The sequence below is a fragment of the Nerophis ophidion genome, linkage group LG12 (genome assembly GCF_033978795.1).
Source record: "Nerophis ophidion isolate RoL-2023_Sa linkage group LG12, RoL_Noph_v1.0, whole genome shotgun sequence".
NCBI lineage: Eukaryota > Metazoa > Chordata > Actinopteri > Syngnathiformes > Syngnathidae > Nerophis > Nerophis ophidion.
The window spans coordinates 24,075,161-24,101,224 of NC_084622.1; the positions used below are offsets into that span (position 1 = coordinate 24,075,161).

General features: G+C 42.1%; 1 protein-coding gene and 1 long non-coding RNA gene across 4 annotated transcripts in view; one reads left to right on the forward strand and one right to left on the reverse strand.

Annotated features, from left to right (window-relative positions):
- megf11 (multiple EGF-like-domains 11) overlaps nucleotides 1–26,064 on the reverse strand; it is a 510,687-nt gene that overhangs the window by 26,432 nt on the left and 458,191 nt on the right. For all 3 annotated transcript variants that reach the window (XM_061917129.1, XM_061917127.1, XM_061917128.1), the window contains 6 exons: nucleotides 21,264–21,398; nucleotides 12,566–12,694; nucleotides 7,756–7,884; nucleotides 4,122–4,250; nucleotides 3,853–3,981; nucleotides 3,539–3,775 (listed from right to left, as the gene is read on the reverse strand). In XM_061917129.1, coding sequence (XP_061773113.1) covers nucleotides 3,539–3,775; nucleotides 3,853–3,981; nucleotides 4,122–4,250; nucleotides 7,756–7,884; nucleotides 12,566–12,694; nucleotides 21,264–21,398 — 888 coding nt within the window. The remainder of the gene's footprint in view (nucleotides 1–3,538; nucleotides 3,776–3,852; nucleotides 3,982–4,121; nucleotides 4,251–7,755; nucleotides 7,885–12,565; nucleotides 12,695–21,263; nucleotides 21,399–26,064) is intronic.
- On the forward strand, nucleotides 7,026–16,291 carry LOC133563157 (uncharacterized). Its single transcript, XR_009809006.1, has 3 exons — nucleotides 7,026–7,175; nucleotides 15,537–15,635; nucleotides 15,689–16,291. It is a non-coding gene; the product is annotated as an uncharacterized LOC133563157 (long non-coding RNA).

A 26,064-nucleotide genomic window follows, 5' to 3' on the forward strand; every position in this document is an offset into this window, starting at 1 on the left:
TGAAATTGCATAAAGGGAAGAAGATTAAGAGCTATTCAGTAGGATTTAAGGTCCAAGCTATTGAATACCGGTATGCTAAAAAGAACAGTAAGCAGCTATGTTTTATTAATATACCGTAGCTGCGTGTGTCAAATATGAGTCATTAAATGACTCCCGCCTCCTGGTGGTAGAGGGCGCTAGTGATCCTTCTTGCGACTACTCAGCTGCAGAAGAAGTGACAACGAGTGACGTGATATGTGCTGGGAATGGTGCACGACAGACCTTTCAGGATGTAACACCACTACTATGCTGGCTATGTAAACAAACCGGTCTGAAGTAAAGCATGTTCCAGTCCTAAATACCCAGTGTATTATTCATACAATAACACTTAATGGTGGCAGCGGTGGGATAAAGAGATCACCCACGGAGCAGAACAGGAGGGGGAGTTGTCAGAGGGTAATTCTGTTGTCGCCCTCACGTGAGGAGCCGAGCTAACTGATAGCAGCGGTCTGATAGCAGTTTTCTAAACTGGACTTTCAATCGAAGCAGGAGGTAATAAAGGAAGATCTCCATCGAGACAGAGAGACTTTTAAAACTGAAGAAAGATAAGGAAGACTTCTATAAACAAGTTATCGATGCTTTTGATCAGAAGGAGCTGGCATGGATTTCATTTATAAGTAAAGGTAAGAACATAATAAACATTTTTTTAATTAAATGCGCTTTTCATGATGGTATCCTTACATCACACTCAAATTTTTACTGCATGCCTTTGGTAAGTGCCGGAATGAAAAGAGGTATTAAAATAATTAGCGTAGGCTTACCTTTACCGCATGCCTTTGGTAAGCGCCAGAGTGAGAAGAGGTTTTAAATTAATTAGCGCCCTGGCAGCAATTCAAGGAAATACGGTAAGTTCACTATTTTATTTAAGGACTTAACTACAATAAGAAACATATTTTTAATGTACCATAAGAGAAACTGGAAATTGTGATGTATCATGTTGTATGCTTGCATGTTCGAAAGAAACTCATGCTCATAAGATTTTCTGTTAAAATAAAGCCAACAATGCTATTTTTTTGTGGTCAACTTTATTTACAAAAGTACAGAAAAGTATCGAAGCATTTTTAGTACCGGCACCGGTACCAAAATATTAGTATCATTACAACACTAGTTCAAATATATGTTTTGAAGTCCATCCATCCTTTTTTCTACCGCTTATTCCCTTTGGGATCACGGGAGGCGCTGGTGCCTATCTCAGCTATAATCGGGTGGAAGGCGGCGTACACCCTGGACAAGTCTCCATCTCATTCTAAGGCTATCTTGAAGTCATCATCACAATTTTTTTTCTGGAAGAGGTCAAAAAAGAAACTTCATAAACAATAGGTTTACCTGCACACACTCCGATTAAAACCGAGCTAAACAAAAATAAACTGCTTTTACCAGCATTTTGTTTCCTCCAACTCAGCTGGCCTCATACAGAGCCCTCACACTCATGGCTAATAGCTTTACTTAATGTCCAAATAAGTGCATCCAGCTTACTGTGACATCACATAGTAGCCAGACTACTCAACCCAGCAAGCAGAGGCCTCCAAAACTGCATGCAAGCTCACGCCAAAATGCATAAACATTATAATTTGCTGAGTTACTTTTGTTTAACTCAATTATCCAACATTGTAACAACGTTTAAAAGTAAAAAAAAGCTAAATTCATCATAAGTCCCCTTTAACCTTTAAGACTGCTTATGCCAAAACAAATATTTCTAAAATCGTACTAAAAACAGCTCCCAAACTTGTATACCATTGCAACTACAAGCACAGTACTGCACATATTTTTAAATGCAGTGGCGGGCCCTGTGTTTCCCACATAGGCCTTCATTGATGTCCGTCTTCAATGATTACCTCCTAAAATACCATCATTTATGTCACCACACGACCATTGCTGGAGAAATACTATACAGAAACACATATACGCACTACTGGGCATTGTACAAAACAAGTTATTTTCTGGTGCATTTAAAAATCAATAAACCCGCTTCAGCAATTAAAACATATCTTATGTAATACTGTAGAAATAAAAATTGCAAAAAACATATTAAATGTAAAAAAATAAAGAAAAAAAATATTTGAACTCACAATTTGTAGCACCCATTGGACACCGTATAAGCCAGTGATACCCCTCGTCCCAGGGATCAATAAAGTACTTTCTATTCTATTCTATTCTATTTCATTGCCTACATCGTCTCAAAAGATGTAGTTTCTCTTTAAATATACTTCTTCAAAATGGCAAATATACATAATATATCTGCCACCTAATCAACGTTTTGTTTTCCTTTTCTTTGTGGGTCAACACTTCCTGCTTCCTGCTAAGTTGCAACTTAGCAAGAAGTGAGTATCCAATCACAGTCCATGTACCATGAATTGATTTACGTGGACCCCGACTTAAACAAGTTGATAAACTTATTCGGGTGTTACAATTTAGTGGTCAATTGTACGGAATATGTACTGTACTACATATACATGTACTACGTACTGGGCTTTATGGTGGCAGGGGGGTTAGTGCGTCTGCCTCACAATACGAATACAATACAATACGAAGGTCCTGCAGTCCTGGGTTCAAATCCAGGCTCGGGATCTTTCTGTGTGGAGTTTGCATGTCCTCCCCGTGAATGCGTGGGTTCCCTCCGGGTACTCCGGCTTCCTCCCACTTCCAAAGACATGCACCTGGGGATAGGTTGATTGGCAACACTAAATTAGCCCTTGTGTGTGAATGTGAGTGTGAGTGTTGTCTGTCTATCTGTGTTGGCCCTGTGATGAGATGGCGACTTGTCCAGGGTGTACCCCGCCTTCCGCCCGATTGTAGCTGAGATACTCGCCAGCGCCCCCCGGGACCCCGAAAGGGAATAAGCGGTAGAAAATGGATGGATGGATGTACTGTACTGTGCAATTTAGTAATAAAAGTTTCAATTAATCAATCAATCAAAGTCTCATTGACATCAGGCTACCTAGATAGGCCACGGTCAACAACTTGTGATCTGATTGGCTATCGCAAGTGTTTCTCAACTTTTTGTGTTCTCAAATTCATCCGGTAACGGTCCCGGTGAGTATCCTATCACAGAACGCGTTAAACGTGAGTTCAGCTAGAAGGTCTTACTGACAACAACTCGTGATCTGATTGGTTCCGCAACTGTCTATCACCTGTATGTGCCCGTTCACTTAAAGTGCACAGACGCCCGCATTGTTGATTCTGAAGGCCCCGGGCAGATTTTGTACAGCATGGCAACATAAGCTCGCTGAATTCTGATTGGATAAAAACTCTCACCTACAAACAACAGCGCTGAAAGGAGCATAACATGACATGAAGAGAATATGAATACTTTTAGATATTTAGGGAAAGTAAATTAAAAAATAATTTGATCTTTGATTATGACCATTATTTCTGGTTATGTTACGCCAGCAGAGAAGGCTTTACTTGCCCTGACGGCACACTACTGATTGAATGAATAACTCACAGACAGTGTCCTAAAATGTCAACAGATATCCTGAAAAATTGCAAGACTTCTCACCAGAGAGGGAATAGTCAGTGTTGGTCATCTGCATAGCTTGTGTGTACGACACACTTGGCTGGATCTCGTGTCCCTTTTCCCTCTGCTTCTGTCTGTACCACACAAACAGGCTGAGCAGGGCCATGAGGATGAGGAGGAGGAAGATGATTCCCATAACGGCGCCTGCAGACTGTCTTTCCGAGCCTCGAGCCGGGCTAATCTTGGTGTAGGGGTTCAGCTCCTCCATCATGAGCGAAGCTGAAGAAGACATTGCAGAGTGGCGGACAGTGAGAAGTATGTTTGTGACGATACTCACATCTCAGTCATCAGTTCACCTTGGTCGCAACGAATGCCTTTATACCCCAGGCTGCAGTAGCATGTTCCAGTTACATAGTCACAGGTAGCATTGTTCAGGCACTCACACAGCTGCTGACAGCCGTATCCAAAAGTACCAGCAGGACACTCTGCATGGGAGACAGGTGCATTGCTTCAAAATTTAAGCACTTAGAGAGCGGGTGCATAAAAATTATTTATAGCTACGCCTCACTAGCTTATCCACCGGGTCATTTTTGCACAAAGCTTAAACGTGGCGAGCGTACTCAACTCTGCTCGCAGCTCGTCCCGATGAAGCCGGTTCGACACGCACACGAGCCGGTGATGTGATCGCACTCGCCGCCGTTCTGGCAGCGGCAGACTTCGGAACAGTCTCGGCCGTAGAAACCTGAGGGACAGCCTGGGACAGACATGTTGGCAATAGTTGGAGCGGCGAGACAGTAAGATGATGTTGGGAGCCAAGGTCGTTTTGCAAGGGATCAACAAAATCAATAGCATTGCATGTTTTGTGCAGCATGCACAATAGGGGTCAGCAGGAATTGTTTGAAAAGAAGGATGTTTGTATAGCAAAGATATCCATCCATCCATCCATTTCCTACCGCTTATTCCCTTTCGGGGTTGCGGGGGGCGCTGGCGCCTATCTCAGCTACAATCGGGCGGAAGGCGGGGTACACCCTGGACAAGTCACCACCTCATCGCAGGGCCAACACAGATAGACAGACAACATTCACACTCACATTCACACACTAGGGCCAATTTAGTGTTAATAAAATAAAATACCACTTCTAATATCTTGAATGAGGTGCCAGCAAAATAATTAGAAGTAAGTGAGGCAATTCCTGAAGGAATTGGGTGTGAATGCTCCAATGCTGAAGTTGAACTGAAATGCTTTGAAAAGTGTCCCATTTATTTCAATTCGAATTTCATGGAAATTTGGCCCTTTGTCACCGATTCTGTTCATAACTTTACAAACAGAATTCTAGGCGAAGTCAGGGCGTTGAGGGGATCCGGTTTGTTGGCTGCAGGATTAGGTCTCTGCTTTTTGCAGATGATGTGGTCCTAATGGTTTTGTCTGGTCAGGATCTTCAGCTCTGACTGGATCGGTACACAGCCGAGTGTGAAGCGACTGGGATGGGAATCAGCACCTCCAAGTCTGAATCCATGGTTTTTGCCCGGAAAAGGGTGGAGTGCCATCTCCGGGTTGGGGAGGAGACCCTGCCCTAAGTGGAGGAGTTCAAGTACCTCGGAGTCTTGTTCACGAGTGGGGGATGTCTGAAACGTGAGAGGGACAGGTGGATCGGTGCGGCGTCTTCAGTAATGTGGACGCTGTATCGATTAGTTGTGGTGAAGAAGGAGAAGTGCCGGAAGGCAAAGCTCTCAATTTACCGGTCGATCTACATTACCATCCTGTTAAAATAATTATGTATATATTATCATCATAACTTTATGCTTTGGAGCCATTACTGTAAAGTATTGTCAATTTGTGGTGAAGTGGTATTTCTGTATTTGTACAGCGCTAGCAATCCAGGAGATTGCTGGCCTTTTTTTGTTCATTGTTTTGTCCAGACTCGGCCTGCTGACTACCAAGGACGGACATCGTGTTCTGGGACCAGAACAAGCACAGACTGGGCGATAGCACCAGGTGTCAACATATTTGCATTTTTGTATAGTCATATATATTGTGTCGAGTCTAACCCCTTTCCCTCAGTCACAGTGATGTAATAGGGACTTTCCTAATAAATAGAGGAGGCATGTGGGCTTTTTTTTTTAGAATGTAGTTTGGATCTGCAACTAGAGTACAGCCAACGCACGTGTCTCCTCATGAGCTCTATTTAACTCTGTGTCTGCTTGGTTCCTTGCTTCTTGACTGATTAATAGATGTCATCAGTGTTTGAACCTGACATCTTCTCACCTATGGTCATGAGCTTTGGGTTATGATCGAAAGGACAAGATCACAACCGTCTGAAATTAGTTTCCTCCGCCGGGTGACGAGGCTCTTAGAGATAGAGTGAGAAGCTCTGTCACCCGGGAGGAGCTCAAAGCAAAGCCGCAGCTCCTCCACATCGAGAGGAGCCAGATAAGGTCGTTTGGGCTTCTGGTCAGGATGCCACCCGAACGCCTCCCAAGGGAGGTGTTTAGGCCATGTCCGACCGGTAGGAGGCCAAGGGGAGACCCAGGACACGTTGGAAAGACTATGTCTTCAGGCTGGCCTGGGAATGCTGAGGGATCCCTCGGGAGGAGCTAGATGAGGTGGGTGGGGAGAGGGAAGTCTGGGCTTCCCTGCTTAGGCTGCTGCCCCCGCAACCTGATCTCGGATAAGCGGAAGAAGATGAATGGATGGATGGATGTAAATTTTCAAATTTTTGGACAAGCAGGATTTTTGGGGAAAATGCTTAAAAAATGTGAACGTTCTGAATGAGTTGAAATGGTTGGTGTTAGAATTTTGCAGAATCGGTTGAGAAATGTTGAAGTAGTCCTATTTTGATTTGATAAAATGTTATTACGAATTCCTGGAATTTCAGAAAATAATGGGTTCCAAAAACAACTTGTCCTGATAAAGAGGAATGTTTGGACGGTGGAACGGTTGAGAAATGTGGAAAGACTATGTGGAAGGGGCGTGGTCCACACGTCCCCTGTGGGCAGCGTATGTTCAGGAGCCAGCTGTGAATCAACTGACAGACTGACAGGTGAGTGGATATATATATATATATATATACATATATATATATATATATATATATATATACATACACACAACTTAGATTTATATCGTGCTTTTCTAAACACTCAAAGCGCTCACAGAGAAGTGGGACTCAACAATCATTCACACCTGGTGGTGGTAGCTACATCAGTAGCCACAGCTGCCCTGGGGTACACTGACGAAAGCGTGGCTGCCAGTTTGCGCCTACGGCCCCTCCGACCACCACCTATCATTCATTCACCAGTGTGAGCGACACCGGGGGCAAAGGGTGAAGTGTCCTGCTCAAGGACACAACGGCAGCGATTTTTTGGATGTCAATAGGTGGGAAGCGAACCTGCAACCCTCAGGTTTCTGGCCGGCCGCTCTACCCACTACGCCATGCCGCCCCAAATATCTCAGCTGGAACGAGTTATCTAATCACCTGTCTCTTTATTTCCAGCGTTGGAGACCATGAGGGGGGGAGGAGAGAGCTGACACACGGACGGGCCAGAGGAAGCACGAACAATACGAAGATTGCACGAAAGAGCAAAATAAAACCTGACAGCCGGACTCTGCAGTCTTTATATTGGTCCGAAAAGAACCCACAAGGGAAAGTCTTCCACAGAGTAGTTGCCAGAAAAAAAGGTAAAAATGTGTTTGAAAAAATTGGGAATTCTGGGAATTCTTGGAATGTTTTTCAACTTAGAAAACGGATAGTTTGAATGTCCTGGATGGTGGAATGGTTTGAATCGGTTGAAAAATTTGGAAATGTTAGAAGTTTGAAAAAATGCCAATTTATTTTGAATGGGGAAAAATGTCCCGGTAAATCTGTAATTCTGGGAAATCTGGGAATTGTTTTAATTTGTCAACAGAAATTCCGCGATTCCTGAACAGGATGAACAGTTTGAAGTTGGAACGTTTTGAATCGGGTGAAAAATGTGGAAGGTAGAGCGCGGCAAAATCTAGAATTAAACCTGTGTGCAAATTAGTTCCAAACCAGATGACCTGTGATATGAATAAAATAACTTAGTGGGGAACGTCTGCGTCAAAGCCAACCTGTTATTAATTTTTGTGTCGACTTCAAATCAAATCTAAATGACAGAGTAGCATGCAGCAGTTCCCCAGACGTTTGTTAGAAATGACTCTCGATGCTATCCATTCTGCAGTTGAGTCAGGCAGCCTGTAGGTGACACTACAGTATGTTTGCAAAATGGTCAACCCTCACGCTGAGTGCAGTAAAGTCCATTCCAGCCAGGGCTGCATCGACACTCTCCATCATAGGCGCTGCACTGAGCGCCGTTGTGACAGTTGCAGGAGTTGAGACAATCGGGGCCCCAATGGTCGGAGGGACAGACTGCACACACATAGCAGAGACACAAAACATTCACAACAAATTATTTCAAATTTTATCACACATTTAAACGATGTGATCTTTTCCCTCAGCAGGCCCACTTTCCGCAATATGGGAACAGATAATAGTGTCAGTTTTAAGCCTAAAACGTATCCAGTAGTAGTAGAGATTCAATACAAGAGTTGTTTATCAAAGGGTATAAATATAATTGCAAGTGTACTACATTATAAAACACTGTGTGTGCATACTAATTTCAAGGGGGACGATAGTAAGTTGATGACTGTTTTGGGGGTTACTTTTTTCTTTAAATTAAACGTGCCACCCCCCAACCAGCTTTAACAGCTTGGAGTGTGCCATGTTTGTAGATTATGTTGTGACAGGTGCAGCAAAACCAGTCTGGTTTAAACTTAATAGGGTTGAAAGTTGGAAATGTTTTTTAATTGAACGGAATATATGGTAATTGACACATATGAATAAACAAAGGCATTTGTTCCCGGTAAGGTTTATTCAGGTGTACTGGAGAGGAGGCTACGCTGGATAGTCGAACCTCGGATTCAGGAGGAACAGTGTGGTTATCGTCCTGGTCGTGGAACTGTGGACCAGCTGTATACTCTGGGCAGGGTTCTTGAGGGTGCATGGGAGTTTGCCCAACCAGTCTACATGTGCTTTGTGGACTTGGAGAAGGCATTCGACTGTGTCCCTCGGGAAGTCCTGTGGGGAGTGCTCAGAGAGTATGGGGTATCGGACTGTCTTATTGTGGCGGTCCGCTCCCTGTACGATCAGTGCCAGAGCTTGGTCCGCATTGCTGGCAGTAAGTCGAACACATTTCCAGTGAGGGTTGGACTCCGCCAAGGCTCTCCTTTGTCACCGATTCTGTTCATAACTTTTATGGACAGAATTTCTAGGCGCAGTCAAGGCGTTGAAGGGTTCCGGTTTGGTAACCGCAGGATTAGGTCTCTGCTTTTTGCAGATGATGTGGTCCTGATGGCTTCATCTGACCGGGATCTTCAGCTCTCGCTGGATCGGTTCACAGCCGAGTGTGAAGCGACCGGAATGAGAATCAGCATCTCCAAGTCCGAGTCCATGGTTCTCGCCCGGAAAAGGGTGGAATGCCATCTCCGGGTTGGGGAGGAGACCCTGCCCCAAGTGGAGGAGTTCAAGTACCTAGGAGTCTTGTTCATGAGTGAGGGAAGAGTGGATCGTGAGATCGACAGGCAGATCGGTGCGGCGTCTACAGTAATACGGACGTTGTACCGATCCGTTGTGGTGAAGAAGGAGCTGAGCCGGAAGGCAAAGCTCTCAATTTACCGGTCGATCTATGTTACCATCCTCATCTATGGTCATGAGCTTTGGGTCATGACCGAAAAGATAAGATCACGGGTACAAGCGGCCGAAATGAGTTTCCTCCGCCGTGTGGCGGGGCTCTCCCTTAGAGATAGGGTGAGAAGCTCTGCCATCCGGGAGGAACTCAAAGTAAAGCCGCTGCTCCTTCACATCGAGAGAAGCCAGATGAGGTGGTTCGGGCATCTGGTCAGGATGCCACCCGAACGCCTCCCTAGGGAGGTGTTTAGGGCACGTCCAACCGGTAGGAGGCCACGGGGAAGACCCAGGACACGTTGGGAAGACTATGTCTCCCGGCTGGCCTGGGAACGCCTCGGGATCCCCCGGGAAGAGCTAGACAAAGTGGCTGGGGAGAGGGAAGTCTGGGTTTCCCTGCTTAGGCTGTTGCCCCCGCGACCCGACCTCGGATAAGCGGAAGATGATGGATGGATGGATTTGTTAAGGGTGCAGGTGATTAATAGAAAACCTTTGACAACTTGCGAGCACAGTCTTGTTTGAAACTAATAGATGTTATACAATTGCTCAACAAGGTTCATTATATCTTTTTATTCATATACTTTTCAAAATTTCTAGGAATCAGACAATATTTTTGGTATATTAGATAGAATTTTTACCTGACATGTTTCGACTGTCATCTGCAGTCTTCTTCAGAAGGGTCACCTGACTAGTGTTGTCCCGATACCAATATTTTGGTACCGATACCAAACTTATTTCGGTACTTTTCTAAATAAAGGGAACCACAAAAAATTATTGGCACATTTTTGGCTTTATTTCAACAAAATAATATATCTTACTGTACATTAAGCTCCTAATTTAGTCTGCTGACGTATGCAGTAACATATTGTGTCAATTATCATTCTAATATTTTGTTAAGTGTTAGAAAATAAATTATTAATCTACTTGTTCATTTACTGTTAATGTCTGCTTACTTTCTCTTATAACATGTTCTATCTACACTTCTGTTAAAATGTAATAATCACTTATTCTTCTGTTTACATTAGTTTTGGATGATACCACAAATTGGGGTATCAATCCGATACCAAGTCGTTACAGGATCATACATTGGTCATATTCAAAATCCTCATTTGTCCAGGGACATATTTCGTGAGTTTATAAACATAATATACATTTAAAAAGAACGAAAGAAGGTGTTGTGATGCCAAAAAATATAGACGTAATCCTAGTAGTATCGACTAAATCTGCTATTGTACTTTGTATCGTTACAGTGGATGTTAGGTGTAGTACCACTAGTGGCGTTTGTTTACATTGTGACGCCAGTACGCTACGGTGTGTAGTGAAGCATGTTTAGCTATTCCTCGTCCTGCTGGGATAATACTTGTAAGAAAATTACTTTGTTTGTCGCTATGGAGGCGAGGATTAGTATTTTAGAAGTAGCTAAAACGCTGCCGACTGCGGCTGGACTTTAGCCGCTAGCTAACTAGCCATGTCTTAAAGCACCTCGTCTTGAGGGCGTTTCAGTGTTATAACTTCACCTTTACCTTTAGTTTTTACACCAAAATGCGTCCGTTCTCGCTTTTCTGTCTACACACTGTGTGTGCGCTTGTAAGTACTCTGTGTCTGTGCGCTGCTGAACATGCTCCTCTGCTCGTAAACCAGCAATGACATGACGTGACAACAGCAGGGGTGTGGGGGGGTGGCGGACCGGTACTTTTCAGAGGTGAGACAGTACCTAATATGATTCATTAGTATCGCGGTACTATACTAATACCAGTATACCATACAACCCTACACCTGACCACTAAAAGAGATTTTTACAAGAAAGTTCTACAGCTTAGTGATATATCAGATGTATCAGATTGTATGTGTTTTTGTTTTTTTACCCTTCGCGTTCATATTTTGCTGTGTTTGTTGCTTTTTTGTTGTGTTTCACTTGATTGTAAAATATATCGATCGAGAGTGGGTGTGGGTTGTCAATATTTAGTGTTTTATCGTTTATAGTTGATATTGTAAATCCCACATTCTTTATTTTCATGTACATTCTGGGTGTCTCATTCTAAATTTGGCCCCCCGAGTCAAAATAATTGCCCAGGCCTGCACTAGTAAATTTAATCACTTTCCTAAAATAGTGGCTGAAGTCATATTTTGACAACAATGATTCTCTGTATTCTTTATATATTTTGCCACCTATATCAAAACAGCTACATCCTCACTTGAATGTATTACGGGTTTCTTTCTTGTAGTACAAGAGGGCCAGTCCAAATACAACCCTGCGCCTTACTTTCGAGCCCTATCCCCAAACTTTGCACGTTTTCGTGAGGGTGGTGGTGTCCCAATTACTCTTTGCATACAGGGGTCGTTGTCACGGCCTGGGCGCATGCTAATGCGCACTCAACTGTGCGCTCTGATGAGCGCACCTCCAAGAACGCACTTCCAGGAGCGCGCCGGTGTTTAATAAACACTCTTCTACATATTGACGCCCCTGTTCCAGTGCCGTCTCCTTCCTCACTGTATTGTAACACCCGTTTTTAGACCAGTTGATCCGCCGCTTCTCTTTTCTACTCTGCCCCCTCTCCTGTATGGAGAGGTTATCAGGTGGCCACGGATCAATTTCCATGGCGGAGGCACCAGCTGTTTCAAGCCGACCTGGAGTGGATCGCTCCCCTGTGCATCCGTTGGTGACGTCTCTGTGCTGCCGACTTGTCTAAATGCAAGAGGATCCCCCATCCTGACCTTCCTATGGATTGGACTCTCACAAATATTTAACCACTTCCACTCAGCATCCATTGCACCAGTCGCCTGAGAAGAAAACTATTGATTTAATCACTTTATTATCATTTATATATTGATAGGCATTTCTCGTATCGACATCTGGATCGATCACCCTTACTTTACATTTAAGCTTTAGCGGTTAGCTTCTTGTGTTGTCCTGCTCGGTGTGTGTGTGTGTGTGTGTGTGTGTGTGTGTGTGTGTGTGTAGAGTATGCTTAGCCATTCTTTTTCCTCTAGTCCTCCAGTAATGATAACTTGAAATAAACTTTCTTTATTTTATGCCATAGTGGTGAAAATTTGTATCTTAAAAGCGCATTTGCAATGCAGAGGCGTTCGTTGCAGGTTGCTCTCAAATTGGAGCCAGTGTTTGGGGTAATTATGCACTCCTGGATATGTGTATCAATGAATATAAAAATGTAATTGTGTTACCCGGAGCGTGCATTCCTTTTAAAGGAACCTTTCACCTGATCACAATTACAATCGAACTTTGGCAAAATATTTTTTTCACTGAATTATTATGAGAAAACTTTGAAAATCTGGGTGAAAACGATCAACAAAATAATTAAGGAAGAAAAGAAGTTAAAATAGAAGGATTGAAGGCTTGAAGTTATACCCTGAGAGCAGTCCTGCCCAATCCACCCTGGGAAACACTGGCATGATCCATCAATGGGGTTACAGGTGCCATTGTTGGTGCAACGGCAGATTTCGGCACAGGCCCTTCCATACCTGCCACTGGGACACACTGCAAAACCACACAACAGCAAATTAAAACCCTATCTGATCAGTATTTCAAGTTATCTGGACTTTCTTGTAGCTTTTTCCACATCTAGAAAGTCTTCATAGACAATACTGGTATCAATATAGAGTGGAGACTTTATTGTTTAATGTAGATGTGAAAATCTGTAATACTAAGTAGATATAAATGAAGTCTAAAAATGGCCCAGGGTGTAAAGGTTTAGTGTTTTTTGACAATAGAGCACAGGTGTCACACTCAAAGCTGTCATGTTCTGTGGTCACGTTTTGTTTAGTTGTGTTCTGTTTGGGTTTTGGACTCTTTGTGCTCTCTTGTTTGTTTTGTCATCATGACGACCAATTAGTTCACCCGATTCATTTTGACTCACGCACCTGATTTTTTTAGGACTTACACACCTGTGTTAATCATGTCACCATTATTTAAGCCTGTAGTTGCCAGGTAGTCGGCCTGGCGACATCACTCTTGATACCTCTGAGATTATCCATGCTCGTTTTTTTCACGTCACAGTAAGTGTTTTCATTGTTATGTCCATAGTTCTGCTTTTGTGCTAGTTTTTGTTTTCTTAGCCAAGGTTGTTCTTCGCCTGTGCGCGCCTTTTGTTTGTTCCTTTTTCGAGTTAAATTAAATCACGTCGTTACTTTCACGTCGTGTCCAGTCATGTGGTTTTGCACCCCGGTAGAACATTCATCACAGCGAGCTGCGAAAGCCTTGTAGTAAGCTGCTCCAAAGTCCAAGTCACGACAAAAGTCACATCTGACTCGCCACATCATTTTATGTGCCCTGCAAAAAAAGCCTGGAAATAATGTGGCATTTTATATTTCTTGACTAATGTATTTATATTTTGACACAAAAAAATATATGATGCAGTTCTTAACTCGATATTACTAGAAAAAAAGAGCTATTCGAAGCAATTTAATTTCCATCCATCCATTTCCCACCGCTTATTCCTTTTGGAGTCGCGGGGTGCGCTGGTGCCTATCTCAGCTACAATCGGGCGGAAGGCGGCGTACACCCTGGACAAGTCGCCACCTCATCGCAGAGCAATTTAATTTGTTATTTAAATCCTTTTCAAATTAAATTCCACAAAGCCGAACTTAAATATTTGTTCGTCACTTCCATAGCAATTTTCCATCTTTGTGTTGGCAAACAATGATAATAATCGAATGATGAGGAAATTGTGTAATAACCAGTCCCTTCAGGATTTTGTGGGCTTTTTTTTGGTGATTGTCGTGGCCAAAAACGCCTAATTTCGCTGCAGCATTTTCAAAAAGTTGCAGCAAAATCGCCATGGAGACATTTGATTGGTTAGACAGTTTTTTTGTGTTTCAGGTAGGTTTGTTTCGATATCAATATTTTAGTACCGGTACTGATACCAAAATGTATTTTGATACTTTAACACTTAAGACTCCAAAAAAAATTGCATTATTGGCTTTATTTTAACAAAAAATCTTAAGGTACAATAAACATGTTTCTTATTGCAATTGAATAACAATTTTGTCCTTGAATAAAATAGTGAATATACTCGACAACTTGTCTTTATTAATAAGTAAGCAAACAAATTAGTTTGCTGAAGTATGACATATGTTATTATTTTGTCAAAATTATAAAGGACAAGCTGTAAAAAACGATTATTACTTATGACCAATGTGTGATCCAGTTACTACTTGGTATCGGATAGATACCCAAATTTGTGGTATCATCCAAAACTAATGTAAAGTATCAAACAACAGAAGAATAAGTGATTATATTTTAACAGAAGTGTAGATACATGTTAAAAGAGAAATTAAGCAGATATTAAGAATAAATGACCAACTAGAGTAATAATACATTTTCTACCACTTGTCCTTTATACTTTTGACAAAATAATAGAATTATAGATGACACTTTATGTTACTGCATATGCCAGCAGACTAAATTAGGAACCTGTTTTCTAGTACTATTCACTATTTTGTTTAAGGACACACTTGCAATAAGAAACATATGTCTAATGTACCCTACGATTTTTTTGTTAAAATAAAGCGAATAATGCAATTTTAGAACCAGAAAAGTACGGAAAAGTATCGAAATAATTTTGGTACCGGTACCAAAATATTAGTATTGGGACAACACTATACTATACTAGTACCGGGATACCATACAACCCTAGTTTCAGGGCAGCTGGGACAAATTCGATTGGTGAAAATGTCGATGGTTGGCCGAAATGAGCAGGGGAAATTAATAGTTGAGAGATTGTTCAAAACTTGTGGGGATTTGTTGATTTTGTGTTAATTGGCGTAATCACAACATTTTGAAACCCTGGAGGGGCTGAATAATATCATGAAGCTTCATAAGTGTAATGGGGCACGTGATGAAAATGAGTTTGACACCTGCATGCACACGGCCAATTATCTTAAAAAGCGGTTGTAGAGGGAGGCGTGGCCTGCGGGCCTGCAGCGAGGCGGGGTATGCCAGGACCGACTTTGCTGCAGGCCCGCAGGCTACGCCCTCCATCACAGTGGTAAATCCGAAAACAAAAGAAAACGGATGTATACAAGCACACAAATGGGTTGTGAGTAAATGAAGACACATTTGTGTAAATGATGTCAGTTAATAGTCGTAGAGTGTAGGAGTGGGCAAGTAACATTGTGTTTAGGCAAAAAGTAGTCCAGTGGCGCGCCCCATTTTTACTCTTCCGAGCTGAATGAGTGATGTGCCAGTGTATTAAAATAGACCATGTACACAGACCACTGGATGCATTTTTTATGAAATTAATATTTCAGCCTTCTGTGGCACTCTTCAATAAAAGATATCGCTTGCAATGAACCCTCCATTGTGCTTTATTGTTGGGCAGCGGGACAAATTAGACCCTGATGCTGGGAGCTGCAGCAACAGGACATGCAGCACATCTAAGATCTGCCATAAAGAGAATAACTCAGGAACATCACATAAGGTAGCTGCTCCTCATTTTCATGTGGGCTAATTTTAATGATTTCATTTCAACAGGCTTCCCACTCTCGTCGAGACCTCTTTCATGCTCCTTCAAGCAGGCTGTCATTAATGCCACGGGGTTGGCTTCCCCGTACGGCTGCTTGTGGGGATCGGAGCCAACTCATCACACCAGGAGAGCTTCATTAGGGCTGAAGCTGGCTGGACGGAGGACAAGTGAGGCTGCAAAACACGCGCTCGACAAGAGCGTGCATCGCCGCGACACCTTCGTCCCTCGCCGTCTTGCACGCCGGCTCGTCAGTTAATTATGTTCTAGACAAATTAGGAATAACTCTGTGTTTTCCTCACGGTATTCAAATTTGATTAGGGACATTCCTCAAAGCCTTAAAAGAGAATAAAAAAAAAAATAACAGCTTTTTTTTAATTGATCAAAAGATTGAAGTACACGTTTAACTTTTACTGGTGAATACGTGATATATACCAACTTTGTTACCTTTACAAGAACACATTCTTTATTTTTATCTCTCCCAGTGGTAATTATGCATTGTAAACATTCAATCTCAGGATCAGTAATTGCTAAAACAACAAAATAGGCAGGATTATTGGAGAACTGCACTTTATTTTGGAATGTTGCCTTGCATTCACAATCATTATGTACAAAACACAAAACCAGTGAAGTTGGCACTTTGTGTAATTTGTAAATAAAAACAAAATGATTTGCAAACCCTTTTCAACTTATATTTAATTGAGTAAACTGCAAAGACAAGATATTTAATGTTCGAACTGAGAAACTTAATTTTTTTTTGCAAGTAATCATGATCTTAGAATGTAATGGCATGCAAAAAAGTTGGCACAAGGGACATTTTTACTACTGTGGTACATGGCCTTTCCTTTTAACAACACTCAGTAAACGTTTGGAAACTGAGACCAATTTTTTGAAGCTTTTCAGGTGGAATTCTTTCCCATTTTTGCTCGATGTACAGCTTAAGTACTTCAACAGTCCGGGATCTCCATTGTGGTATTTTACGCTTCATAATGTGCCCAACATTTTCAATCGGACTACAAGCAGGCCAGTCTAGTACCCACACTCTTTTACTATGAAGCCACATTGTTGTAACACGTGGCTTGGCATTGTCTCGCTGAAATAAGCAGGAGCGTCCACGATAACGTGTCTTTGATGACAACGTATGTTACTCCAAAACCTGTATGTACTTGTATGTGCCTTCACATACGTGTAAGTTACACCCCCATACCATCAGTGATGCTGGCTTCTGAACTTTGCACCTCTAACAATCCGCATTGTTCTTTTCCTCTGTGTTCCGGAGGAAACGACGTCCAAAATTTGAAATGTGGACTCGTCAGTCCACAGAACACTTTTCCACTTTGCATCATTAAATGAGCTCGGGCCCAGCGAAGACGGCAGCGTTTCTGGGTGTTGTTGATAAATGGCATTCGCTTTGCATAGTACAGTTTTAACTTGCACCTACAGATGTTAACGACGAACTGTAGTTACTGACAGTGGTTTTCTGAAGTGTTCCTTAGCCCATGTGGTGATATCTTTTACACACTGATGTCGCTTTTTGATGCAGTACTACCAAAGGGATCGAAGGTCTGTAATATAATCACTTAAGTGCAGTGATTTCTCCAGATTCTCTGAACCTTTTGATTATATAACGGACCGTAGCTGGTGAAATCCCTAAACTCCTTGCAATAGCTCGTTGAGAAAAGGCCTTGTGGTTAGAGTGTCCGCCCTGATATTGGGCGGTTGTGAGTACAATCCCCGGCCGAGTCATACACAACAAGACTACACAAAATGGGACCCGTTGCCTCCCTGCTTGGCACTCAGCATCAAGGGTTGGAATTGCGGGTTCCATCCATTTTCTACAGCTTACTCCCTTTTGGAGTCGCGGAGGGCGCTGGCGCCTATCTCAGCTACATTCGGGCGGAAGGCGGTGTACACCCTGGACAAGTCGCCACCTCATCGCAGGGAATTGCGGGTTGAATTACCAAATGATTCCCGAGTGCGCTGGACACTGCCGCTCACTGCTCCCCTCACCTCCCAGGGCGTGAACAAGGGGACGGGTCAAATGCAGAGAACACATTTCACCACACCTCGTTTGTATGTGACAATTGTTGGGATTTTAATTTGAAAATTAGCGATATTGTTATTATAACTGCTAACTTGACGATCTATTTTTAGCAGCGCCGTGATCATAGAGAGCTAACTAGTTTACGCAGCTACAGTGTGGGCATACAATACTGAGCCGGTGAGCTGCTGCATCGCCTCATCTGAGCTAGTGAAAGTCCATTCTAGATTATGAATCATTCCCTCACCTGGATAGTAGAAGAATGTGGCCATAAACCGATTAGTTGGTCAACTTTGATATCCAACTTAGACCCGGAGATGGCAAAATTGAAAAAACGCTTGTTTACAGCCATCTTTGAATCAAGATTGATTTTTCATCTAAACAGGAAGATATGGACATCCAAGCAGTCGGTATACCAGTAAGAGAAGACATGGTACAGTATGTGATTGTTTCATTATGTTCGTACTTTGTGTTTTTTGTTTTTCCACTTAGCAATACTCCTGCCTGATAGTATTTCGACAAAGCCTAATCTATAGCACACAGCTTCTAAAACTTGTAGATCATCGTCCCTATATTCATACTCAAAAATGGAAGTTTCTGATCATCATTTTTCCCAAAGTGGTCTTTGATGGCTCTCATGAAGTCTGTCATGAATAATAGTTTTGTTGTTGTTCAATGTTCAATGGAAAAGCGAACGTCTATGTTATTAATACGGGACCGTATGCCTAAAATGTCCACAATACGTAAATATAAAATGTTAATATGAATGTGCCTGTTACATTACATAGATCAGTGGTTCTTAACCTGGGTTCGATAGAACCCTAGGGGTTCGGTGAGTCGGCCTCAGTGGTTCGGCAGAGTGTCCGCCACGGAGCCAAAGACACATCCGACTTATCGTGTAAATAAAAAACTTCTCCCTATCAGCGTATTATGGATACCCCGAAACAATATTCCCTCTAATTTTCCATCTGATTTGCAGGTTGTGTGATTGATTGATTGAAACTTTTACTAGCAGATTGCAAAGGAAGAGAATACATTATATAAAACAGTACAGTTTACACAGTACAGTACATATTCCGTACAATTGACCACTAAATGATAACACCCGAATACGTTTTTCAACTTGTTTAAGTTCGGGTCCACGCTAATCAATTCATGGTAATGTGTGTAAGGTGTGTAATTTGTTGTGAGTTCATGCACTGTGTTGGTTTTGTTCTTTGAACAGGGTGATGTTCATGCACAGTTCATTTTGTGCACCAGTAAAAAACATATGACTTTTTCTTGAATTTGAAAAAAACGAAACATTTTATTTTTCCCTAAAGAAGGGTTCGGTGAATGCGCATATGAAACCAGTGGGGGTCGGTACCTCCAACAAGGTTAAGAACCACTGACACAGATTATATACACCTACAGAGTGTATATATAAAACGTTGGAGGTTTTGGGTTGTTTTCAGAGGGCTTTATAGGCGTAATAGAGCGACTCTCATTGGCGCCGTTTATTTACAAGTTAGAAAAACCTATGTGGTCTTGTCCTACATAAGGATTTTGAAAGATATCGGCAACATTCCAATCAAGTGCAGTTCCTCTTTAAATAAGCTCTGATTTTTCTTACTCCTTTTCAGACATGTTGAATTGTCCAAGTGCAAATGTGATGTTCTTCAATGGTTCTTCAATATGTTTTAATTGCTCGGGATCTTTCTGTGTGGAGTTTGCATGTTCTCCCCGTGACTGCGTGGGTTCCCTCCGGGTGCTCCGGTTTCCTTCCACCTCCAAAGACATGCACCTGGGGATAGGTTGATTGGCAACACTAAATTGGCCTTAGTGTGTGAATGTGAGTGTGAATGTTGTCTGTCTATCTGTGTTGGCCCTGTGATGAGATGGCGACTTGTCCAAGGTGTACACCGCCTTCCGTCCGATTGTAGCTGAGATAGGCTCCAGTGCCCTCCGCGACCCCAAAGGGAATAAGTGGTAGAAATGGATGGATGGATCGCATTTCATTGCAATTTATTTTGTTTTGCAGTATTTGGGCGATTTCACTAAATCGGTGTCATTTGCGTCCACGGGAAATCAAATATATTAAGGCACATAATAATTACCATTGAAATATGTTTTTTTTTAAATCAAGTAATGTGTCCTGCAGACTGCTCTGATAGCCTATTTAATAAATTTACAAGACTAATTTAAACTTCAAACTTTTTGCCTGTATCTGCTTCTTAAAATTAGATTTTACAATTAAATGCAAACAGAAATGTTACAATTACATGTCTCTATTATTCCTCATCCAAACTATAATTTAAGTCTATTTTCCTTGAAAAACAAACGCAAAAATGTAACAATTCACACCTTAGAGCAATGGTTCTCAACCTTTTTTCAGTGATGTACCCCCTGTGAACATTTTTTTTTAATTCAAGTACCCCCTAATCAGAGCAAAGCATTTTTGGTTGAAAAAAAGAGATAAAGAAGTAAAATACAGCACTATGTCATCAGTTTCTGATTTATTAGATTGTATAAGAGAGCAAAATATTGCTCATTTGTAGTGGTCTTTTTTGTACTATTTGGAAAAAAAGATATAAAAATAACTAAAACTTGTTGAAAAATAAACAAATGATTCAATTATAAATAAAGATTTCTACACATTGAAGTAATCATCAACTTAAAGTGCCCTCTTTGGGGATTGTAATAGAGATCCATCTGGATTCATGAACTTAATTCTAAACAGTTCTTCACAAAAAAAGAAATCCTTAACATTAATATTTATGGAACATGTCCACAAAAAAATCTAGCTGTCAACACTGAATATTGCATTGTTGCATTTCTTTTCACAGTTTATGAATTTACATTCATATTTTGATGAAATATTATTCAATAAAAAGATTTATAAATTATTTTTGAATTGTTGCTATTTTTTTTTTTTTTTTTAAATCTCACGTACCCCTTGGCATACCTTCAAGTACCCCCAGGGGTACGCTTACCCCCATTTGAATACCACTGCCTTAGACGTGTCCCTGGGTTTTTACTCAGTCCGGTAACCCTCACAATTCACATGGTCTACAGGAAGTTGCATCATTGAAATCGTTTGCTGGCTATAGAAAGGCCAAAAGTAAGTTTACTTATTGTTTAACATTTATTTTAAATGTCGTTTTTTTCTTGTCATGTTATTTATTTACATTTTTTAGCATAACTACATTTAATGTATTTGTCATTTCTGTGCTAAAAACTCCCCCCTCAAATGAGTCATGGACCTTATCAAACATTAATTCAAGTAGTCTGAGATGCACCAATACATAGTTTGCGAAGTTCATAACTTTGTGTATGATCAGACTTTCCATTCTAAAGACAAACACTTTCCAAATACTTTTAGACTTAACTTTATACAATGGAAGTCTTGTCCTTGTGTTTTTCTCCATGAACCATGTTAACCATGCAGGGCATAGTTTGTATTCTACATCCAGACAAAATGCCAGGACATTTTCCAGCGTTAATAAAAAAAGCATCACAGTGAATCAATCTGACAGTAAGGGGAAAAAAAGGTCAGTTACACTTGCCTTGGTTGCACAAGGGGCCCGAGAAACCAGAGAGACACTCGCAGTGGCCCGTTACATGATGACACGGACCCATGCTGTGCACACACCCCGGGCATGATTGGCTACAGCGGTGCCCGTAGAAGCCTGGCGAGCACGCTGCAGCAAAAAAAACAAAAAAAAAAACATGTTGGCAAAAGATTGAGATTTCCAAAAAAGTTAGAACAATACTGATATTCTGAAATAATGGAAGATGCCACGTCCAAAGGGATCAAGGTGAAGCTGTAAAATCAGAGCTGGAAGAATTCAGGCATAAACGTTGAGAGAAAGGCAGCAGAGGCAACTCTTTAATGTAATAATTCCCATATCTTGTGCTGCAGAAAGTGCATAGTAGGAGAGATGAGAACAACTGTTTAATGATTTTATTACCTGTAAATGGGAGCAAGATCCTATTGGAAGATTAGAACTTTTAAGGCAGAAGTGCTTAATTTTATACACAGTACATAAATGCCATATAATAGGGCTGTCAAAGTTAAAGCGATAACAAGTTAATGTAAGTTTCTTCTAAGAACACAATTTTATTTATCGCACGATTAACATGCATCCATCGGCGGATAAGCAGAGGCGTTTAAGCTGCTGTTTAATGACAGAATTGAACACAGCGCAGAAATGGACAAAAATTGCATGGCAAGTTTAGCTTGGAATTCCTGGTTGGTCGCTCTCACCACAAGACCAAAGTTTTTTCAATCACCTGAGATCCTAAATGTGTCGCCAAATCAGCTTTTTTTTTTTTAAGTCGCCAGCAAAGTTTGTGGGTTGCCTTTTTTTGGGGTTTGTTTTTTAATGTGCGGTTCCTTATTTGGGCTTGTTGTTGGCAGGAGCTCTGTGCTCTTGTGTCATCCTTTGGTTGGACAAGGGGTGGCACTTTCGTGACTTCTGCCGTGCTTTTTTGTGGACTTCTGGATCCGCCTCCCGGGTGCCTTTTAGCCATAGAGACCTGCTGCCGGGTCTCTTCCACACCAAAGTCCGTTTGGAGAGACTGGAAGAGAGGAGATGCGGACAAAGAGACAGGGCTGTGGAGCGAGCATTGAGCGCCAGGAGAGACAAGCTTCACAGTGTCTTGGCTGAATGAGCAGGTATGAGCACCTCAGTCTCCTTAGAAGCATCCTCGCTCATCCATGCAGATGGTGGGCGGCCGAGACTGGAGTCGGATCTGTAGTTGCTTTGTGGGTCTGCTCCTGTCTATGGTTAGGCTCCCTTCTCCCCATCAGCTCTGCTCTTCTAATGTCTTTATTGTCCCTTGTGTTCTTAGATGTTTCCCTCTTACACACATGTAAGAGGGAAGTGTGATATGGCTACAAGTTGTTTTTTTCCCTTGGCCTCAGTCTGGACCCCATCTCCAGGGGCCCAGGCTTAGACTGATGTATTTTTTTTTCTCACCCCCCCCCCCCTGTATCTCACCTTTTTTGTAAGGGGCGACGGAAGTTGACAAGACCTGTCAGCGATCCTGTTCTGTCTCCCTGTAAAGTTTGTCTCATCTTGAATGGGATTGTGCTGAAAATTTAAATTTCCCCTCAGGGATTAATAAAGTATTTTTGATTCTGATTCTGACTCTGATAAGGCAAAACAAAGACTGCGCAAACACATGCACAACATACTGTAGCAGCAGAAAAGCAGAGGCCTTTAAACTGCTATTGAGTCACAAAATTGAACACAGCGCATAAATGGACAACAATTGTATGGCAAGTTTAGCATGGAATCCCTGGTTGGTCGCTCTCTCCACAAGTTATTTCCATCACCTGAGCTCCTAAAAGTGTTGCCAAATCCACTTTTTTTTAAGTCGCCAGCAACGATTGTGTGTTGCATTTTCTTGAGCTAGTTTTTGAACGTGAGGTTGCTTATCTGGGCTTGCTTTTCTTTCCCCACAAAAAGGCAAAACAAAGACTGCGCAAACACATAATACGCAGGTTTGCACAGGCTTAAGAAACCCAGGGAGCTCATTAGCGTCAGGTGTGCAGATTGCTGACTGATTGCAGCCGCTAGCAGGAGTGTATTTCCTCTAACCCAGTGGTTCTTAACCTTGTTGGAAGTAAGGAACCCCGCCAGTTTCATATGCGCATTCACCAAACCCTTCTTAAAAAATACCAATTTCTTTTTTCAAATTCAAAACAATCTTGCACAAAATTAAGTGTGCATGAACCAGAACAAATTACACACCTGCAAATCATATGGAAAACTAGAGGGAACATTGTTTGGGGGTATCCATAATACGGCGATAGGGAGAAATTTTTATATACACGATGAGTTGGGTGTGTCTTGACCACCCCTGAGGCTGACTCACCGAACCCCTAGGGTTAGATCGAACCCAGGTTAAGAACCACTGCTCTAACCTCCCGGCCACCTACTCAGTGGCCTGGTGGTTAGAGTGTCCGCCCTGAGATCGGTAGGTTGTAAGTTCAAACACCGGCCGAGTCATAACAAAGACTATACAAATGGGACCCATTACCTCCCTGCTTGGCACTCAGAATCAAAGGTTTAATTGGGGGTTAAATCACCAAAAACAATTGCTGCTGCCCACTGCTCCCCTCACCTCCCAGGGGGTGAAACAAGGGGATGGGTCAAATGCAGAGGGCAAATTTCACCACACCTAGTGTGTGTGTGACAATCATTGGTACTTTGACTTGAACTTTAACTTAACATGCATGCAAGATGCATGTGAAACTACGCCAAAGCCCAAACTGACGGAGAAACAAGTGACAAGACGGAGTGAGAATTAGTGGGTGAAGTATAATACAAATATAATTTCAAATATACAGTACTGTTATTCCTAATTTTTTTGCCGTTAATTACTTTCAGACATAACCTTGATAAGCACATTTCTGCAAAGTAGGAATGAATAATAAGAAATCGATTTTTATAGCTAGAGCAAAACGACTTTTCAATATCATGAACTCCTGAAAAACATCCCCGCACCATAATTCCTCCTCCACCAAATTTCACACTCAGCACAATGCAGTCCGAAATGTACCATTCTCCTGGCAACCTCACAACCCAGACTCGTCCATCAGATTGCCAGATGTCTCTTTTGATCACGTGTCACCCTTCTGTCCGGACGAGGATGACATGACCAGAAATACACATCAACAGCCCTAATCTAGCTTTAATTAATGAATGAATATTAAATTATAACAATAGAATGACAAATACTATTTTTGTCACGGCCTGTGCGCATTCCAATTCGTGTTCCTCTTTGCGCTGCGCTGAGAGCACCTCCAAGTGCGCTCCTGCAGCAGCCAGCGGCTGCAATCAATCAGTAATCTGCACACCTGTCGCTGATGAGGTCCCTAGGCTTCCTAAGCCTGTGCAAACCTGCGTTCCGGGCCAGAACGTAGCGACCTGTTCCAGTACATTAAACCGACAAACTTTAGCTCTATGCACACTCTCTCTCTGTGTTTCTCCCCCTCCGTGTTCATTTGTTTGAGTCCCTTGTTGTGATCCAGCAGCATTCTTCCGTTCTCCTGTCACGAGATGTGTGTTTCGTCAACCCCTATTCCCTCTGGTTCCCTGGCTACCTCTTGGATCTCGACCTCCTGCCTGGACACGGGCTTTGATGCCTCACTCCTGCCCTTGACCTCACACCTGCTCATAGACCTCCGAGCTTATCCTGCCCCCTTGGACTTCTGCACCTCGCTCAACACTACCGGTAACAATCAACAGCTAATCACTACACATAGTCGCACACCACACACATTTGGATTAGTTTTTCACACTTCATAATACATTGTATATAAAATAAATAGAGCTAAACCACGTCCCTGTGTTCTGTGCTGTCTTCTTCCCCATTGTCCTGTAACAATTTTATTGAAAACAGTAACAATGGCAGAAGTTAACCGCTTCTTTTGACTGGGATTTGAACCCTTGTACCCGATTTTAGTGCGTGCAAGGGCCATCACTCATTGAACTATCCCACCACTTTCTATTGTGCACCATTGCTTTAAGATTTTCAAAATGTCATATAGGGAACTGTATTAAAAACATGTTAAGAGGGATGTCTATGAACACATTCGTCCATTTTAAAAAGCTCTCAGGAGGCCATCAGATATTTCTCAACTGTCTTTTAAGAAAGTACATTTACACCCATAGGAAATATTGATCATTGCTGTCAGACAAACACATTAGACAGAGCTTGTTGTTTTGCCTTGTCTCTTTACACGCTGCTGCAATTGATGTTTACACGCTGGTGCCTGCAAATTCACTTCCAATCAGCGAGCTCATCACTTGAGAGCAGTTTCAGACCGGCTCGGCTGTGTTAAAAAAAAAAAAAACCCGAGGTGGCACTCACAGTGTGATGAGTACAGTGTGCATGCCTCCCACTGTGTGCTGGCTGTGGAGGGCAGGCTGAAAGGGGTGAAGGAGGTTGCTGCTGGCGGGTGGAGGGTGAGGCTCTGATTGAATGACAGGCAACTGAAGTGCTGCCCCTCAGCCGGCTAACAACACTTTTTGCAAGGTCTCACAAAGGTCAATAATGTGTTTGTTAATGAGCCACTCTGCTTTATGGGTTGGGAGGGCACTGCCCCACTAAATCTAGGACAAGAATGTATATTTAATACATAGCAGTGATTCAATTGTGGAAAGGTCAATGAACGAGAGTGATTTCCTAAGGGCGGGGGTCAGCAACCCCCTTTGTAGTGTCGTCCTAGTGGCTCCCTGGAGCATTTTTAAAAAGGATTGAAAATATTAAAAAATGGGGGAAAAATACATATATTTTTTGTATGTTTTTTGTTTGAGGACAAACATGACACAAACCTTCCAAATTGTTAGAAAG